This window comes from Octopus bimaculoides, chromosome 11, assembly GCF_001194135.2.
Source record: "Octopus bimaculoides isolate UCB-OBI-ISO-001 chromosome 11, ASM119413v2, whole genome shotgun sequence".
Lineage (NCBI taxonomy): Eukaryota > Metazoa > Mollusca > Cephalopoda > Octopoda > Octopodidae > Octopus > Octopus bimaculoides.
This window is the reverse complement of record NC_068991.1, coordinates 41784839-41790355: the sequence shown is the minus strand read 5'-3', so window position 1 is coordinate 41790355 and position 5517 is coordinate 41784839. Positions and strand designations below refer to the sequence as shown.

The following is a 5517-nucleotide window of genomic DNA, read 5'->3' as shown; positions in this document are numbered from 1 at the left end:
ATAGTGGATGCTTTTTACGTGCCACCGGCACAAAGGCCAGTCAGGCGGTACTGGCAACGGCCACACTCAAAATGGTGTATTTTATGTGCCACCCGCACAAGAGCCAGTCCAGGGGCACTGGCAACGATCTCGCTCGAAAGTCCTTACACATGCCGCGGGCACACACACACACATATATATATATATATATATATATATATACATACACACACACACACACACACACACACACACACACATAGTTTCATGCATATAGTTTTTACATATCAAGATCAAACCTACAGTTTCAGATTCTAAAATCGACATGCTGCAATTAATTCAACAGCTTCTGGTAACAAGGTCAAAACTATAGTTCCTTCTCCTGCTACTCCTCCTCCTCTCCCGCCATCATCATCATTGTCAGTGTCACCAACTCTACCACTACCATCACTGCTACAGTTGCTGTTATCATCATCATCATCATCATCATCATCATCGTTTTAACACTTAATTTTCCATATTGAAATAATGTTTCAGTTTTATTAATGGCAATGAAATAAATAACAGTAATCTTTTGATATATTTAAAATGCTAAAAAGAAACACGTTGCAATATAAAAAGGTATTTTTTTAAGTATATAAAATACAGGGTATCCCAGAATTAATTGTCTATTTCAATGAAATCAGGCAAATTTAAAAACAAAAACTAATAGAATTTTATACTTATTAATTAATTATGACACCAAAACAAATAGATTTATAAATCTTATGTCAAAAATTTATTGAAAATTTCCAACATGTGCTTTGACTGTATCGCTGCAAATTTCAAATGCATCCTTAGTGTTGTGAAACACATTTTGAAGCATTTCAGGAGTTAGCTCCTGCACTTTCTAACTGAATGTGTTAAGTTTAGCTAAACTATTGTTCCATCCTGGGGATGGAGGTAGAGAAAATAATTGCAGCCAAATTGAAAAAAAACTCTCATGGACAGATAGATGGGATCCAACAGGAATAAAAATAAGATTATAGAATTATAAACAAAATTTAAAATGTATACACTTTTAACACATAATTAAACATGATAAACATAAATAAAAGTGAGTTTTCAAAAACATTATCCAATTTCACTGAAATAGCTTGTTAGTTCTGGGACACCCTGTATACTGATTAGGACTATGCAACTGAAACAACTCTTCAATGTAAGCATTACCAATACCACCTACTTAATATATGTGTGTTATTTAAAACCAGAAGCTGCAGTTTACAGTGTTTTTTAACATTATACATTACTAAAGGGATTTTTCCTGGACAACAAACTGCAGCTTCTGATGTTTAAACACTACATGTTTGCTTCAATTGCATAATTTGAATTCTAATTGTGCAGCAACATTGCAAGTTGGCAAATAGTTTTTACACTATCTGTATATACTTCAGGCTAGAGATTTCAATTTCATTTCAGAAGTGACTCAAGTGCACAGTACTGATAAGCTGCAAATACAACGGAATATATTTTTACTGCTTCCTTGATCACCTCCAGGGTGATTTTGTTATGCTTAGTTCTGAAGTATATTGTAGTTTTTAACATTGTACATGTTTAAAGGGATATTTTCCTTCACAATAAACCACAACTTCTAGCTTTTAAACAACACACATACATTAAGTATGTGGTATTAGTAATAATATATATATATATATATTGTATATAAACTATATAAAACACAAACACACCAAAATATATTTAAAATTTAAAAAAAACCTAATTAACAAAGAGCCAACAGCACCCCTATAAAGAATCAGAGACTGAATGTACATATTTCTCTACCTGCTTAAAATGTATGTTGACAGGATTGAAATGATGAGATGCTCTGCAACATTATCAAAACCAAGTTGTTTTACATTCAATTTGGCTACTGTTAGCAAGATATTATTGACATATTCTTTACATTTTTCATCAATCTTGAATATCACTCGACTGTAAAGATACTGCAGAATCAAAAGCAAATGAGATGGTTTAAGAATTAAATTTATCAAATACATATATTATATACTATGCAAACACACACACACACACACACACACACACATACATAAAGGTTATATATACATGCATATACATATATGTATATATATAATGTATTGGTCCGTGATGGTAAAATCAACAAAAAAAGTAATCTATCTAGTGAGAGATAAATGTTATTTAATAAACACAATATTTATTTATGTGCTACTGTTAGTTTCATGTGATGTGAGTATGTCAGACAGTATTTTTTAACACATCTGGCACTGCTCACATGACATAACAAACTAAAAATGGAATGATGGCATGAGAGAAAAGGCAAGAAAGAAGTAGATACAAAGGTGGAAGGTTGAAAAGCTGGAAAATGAAAAAGAAAATAGTAAGCAGCAAAAGTGGGGAGGGAGAATTAGAGTTATATCCCCTTTGAACATAAAATATAAGGCTGAAAAGATAGTGGATTAGAGTCTGTTGTACAGCTGTTCAACCTGGAGAGGGTGACACTTTCTGATTTGTCAACAGGAACTTAGTCATATGCTTACAACTGCTGAAAATTTTTGATCTAGAACTCAGCAGTGTGTTAGAGTTCTTAGATCTGAAAAGGATCTGAGTTCTTTAAGCTATGCATAGCTTACCTTTTTTTGATCCATTAACATATAGTATGGGTTTTCTGATTATTTATCATTTTATTGTATGTGGTATGGTATCAACTTCAAATCCCATACATGGTTAGCCAACTTAGTAGCTTTACTTTTGTCCCGGTGTTCGAAGGAAGATATGTGATTAACATAGCAATTTTTGAATTTGCTTTCACATAGTCCAATATAGCTCTTCTTACTGGTTATGTTATCATCTGGTGTTGCTGTATCTTCTACCTCATATATGATGGATTTAATCATACATTCCTGGTCAAGTGGACAGGTTTCTGGGTCTCAACAGTTACCACTGGGAGTAGGCTATTGGTGTTGTCCTCATGTAATGATGCTTTCCATATTGGGCAGCAGCTACATGATAATTTCACTGAGTGCTTGTTAAATATTTTCCTGTGCCTGTGATTTTTCTGGAAAATGTTTGTCTAGGAGTTTTCACATAAAGGGAAAGTGGGGGGAGCAACCAAATTATTTTCCTAAGTTTATTTTTAGGTTTATTGTTATTATTCTTGTTAATATTAGAGGGGTAATATATAAATTTATCCTTAAAGCCACTATTGGCTAGAGCATTGGTGTAGTAGGGGGGCCGCCTTCTTGAAAATTTCTTTAGAGGAAGAGAGGTTAAAAACTCTGTTACTAATTGCAATGTTATTATTGCTGCTTATTGCTCCCCCTCCGTAATTCTGTTATTACCGTTAGCCATCAGATTTTTAAATACTAATCTCCTGAATTCATTTCCCAATATGTTTATGCTTTTTTGTTGGTAATGATTTGCTGCATGTATATATATATATATATATATATATATATATATATATATATATATCATCATCATCATCATCATCATCGTTTAACGTCCGCTTTCCATGCTAGCATGGGTTGGACGATTTGACTGAGGACTGGTGAAACCGGATGGCAACACCAGGCTCATATATATATATATATAAATGTAAATGCTTTCTCAAATAAAATTGCACTTCATGTTTGAAGCTCCAATGAATCTATAGAATCATACACAAGCATTCAACTATGAGGGTATTGAATCTTATGGCAGAAGCAGCTGTAAGTTAATGAAGTTTATGACATAATTTCTTTTCATTTGTTATTTTTATTTTACTGCTCTGCACTCAGCTGATACTTTGCTCTGAAGCATATGTATATTGAGTTGTAACATTGTAAGACCAGGTTGTTAGTATTGTTATGCCTAAGCAAAATAATAATAATACTAATAATAATAATAATAATAATAATAATAATAATAATAATAATCTTTTCTACTAAAGGCACAAGGAGAGAGACTAGTTGATTACATCAACCCCAGTGTTTCACTGGTGCTTAATTTATTGACCCTGAAAGGATGAAAAGTCAACCTCAGTGGAATTTGAACTCAGAACATAAAGACGGACAAAATGCTGCCAAGCATTTTGCCTGGCATGCTAACAATTCTGTCAGCTCACCACCTTATATAATAATAATAATAATAATAATAATAATAATAATAATAATAATAATAAAAATAATAATAATAATAATAATAATAATAATAATAATAATAATAATACACAGCCAGAATAATCAGGAAAGTATTAGATAACTGAAAAGAATGGATAGCATGGTACTGTAGGTTGCAGGTAGCAAACCCACTATGCGTGCAAGACTCCCGGAGCTCCAACAAAACCTGTGATGAAGAGAAATAATAATGATAATAATAATAATAATAATAATAATAATAATAATGATAATAATAATAATAATAATAATAATGATAATAATAATAATAATAATAATAATAATAATAATAATAATAATAATAATAATATGAGGTGGTATCAAAAAAAAAGTTTCCAGATTAATTCTGTAGTGCACCAATGGATGGCAGTATACAGTTGCATGCACAGTGAGAGTTAGCAGTGACCTTCATGAGGCAGTGTGCTGAGTGACATCACTGTGTTTACTTTACAAGTTGCTAAATTTGTGTTTTTTTTTATCACATGTATACTCTAGTATACAGTATACATGCTGTATACAGTATACATGTAATTTTGTCATGGACAAGTAGAAAGTGCCAATGTGAAATTTTGCTTTAAACTTGAGAAGTCTGCTACAGAGACTTTGAGCATGTTTCAACAGGCTTACAACAATGAGGTAATGGGTCGTATGCAATGTTTCAAGTGGCATGAGCACTTCAAAAGTGGAACAACATCCTGAAAAACAATGAGCAATCTCGAAGACCTGCCACAAGTGTCACCCTGGGAAATGTGGTATTGTGCATCAAGAATTCGTCCTCCAGGGCCAGATTGTCAATCAAGAGTTCTACTACAATGTTTGAGAGAGGACATTCAGCAAAAGTGACCAGATCTGTGGGGCACAAAGATGACAATGCACCCCCCATCATCAAGCTCTCCTCGCTCATGAGTTTCTTGCTAAACAACGTGGTATCGCTTCCTTCCATCTCTACCCCATGATGAAAATGCAACTCAAAGGTCACTGTTTTAACAATGTTGTCAAGATTCAGAGCAAATCACAGAAGGTTCTCAACTTGATTAAAGAAAATAACTTCCAGGCTAGATTCCTTGCAGCACAGGGGGACTATTTCAAAGGAGATGATGTTAAAACTTAGGTAAATAAGTTATTTTTGATTAAACATAATTAGTCTGGGAACCTTTTAATACCACTTCATAATAATAATAATAATAATAATAATAATAATAATAATGCCCGGATGCAGTACCAGGCAGTGGCTCTCATGGCTTCTGGTCTTAATTGATTGGAAGTGTTATCATGTACATTGTTTTGTCTTGGTATAAAAAGATGGGCTACAGCTTAATACCACAGATTTGCTTCTCAGTTGTTTGACCTTAACCAGTTGAGCATG

At 32.9% G+C, this 5517-nt stretch overlaps 1 protein-coding gene across 4 annotated transcripts in view; it reads right to left on the bottom strand.

Annotated features, from left to right (window-relative positions):
• The window catches only part of LOC106878961 (uncharacterized), an 80045-nt gene that overhangs the window by 27028 nt on the left and 47500 nt on the right, over window positions 1-5517 (bottom strand). For all 4 annotated transcript variants that reach the window (XR_008265194.1, XM_014928338.2, XM_052971744.1 and 1 more), the window contains one exon: window positions 1801-1961. Coding sequence is in view for 3 of the 4 variants with exons in the window: in XM_014928338.2 (XP_014783824.1) it covers window positions 1801-1961 (161 nt within the window). In the remaining variant the exon portion in view is untranslated. The remainder of the gene's footprint in view (window positions 1-1800; window positions 1962-5517) is intronic.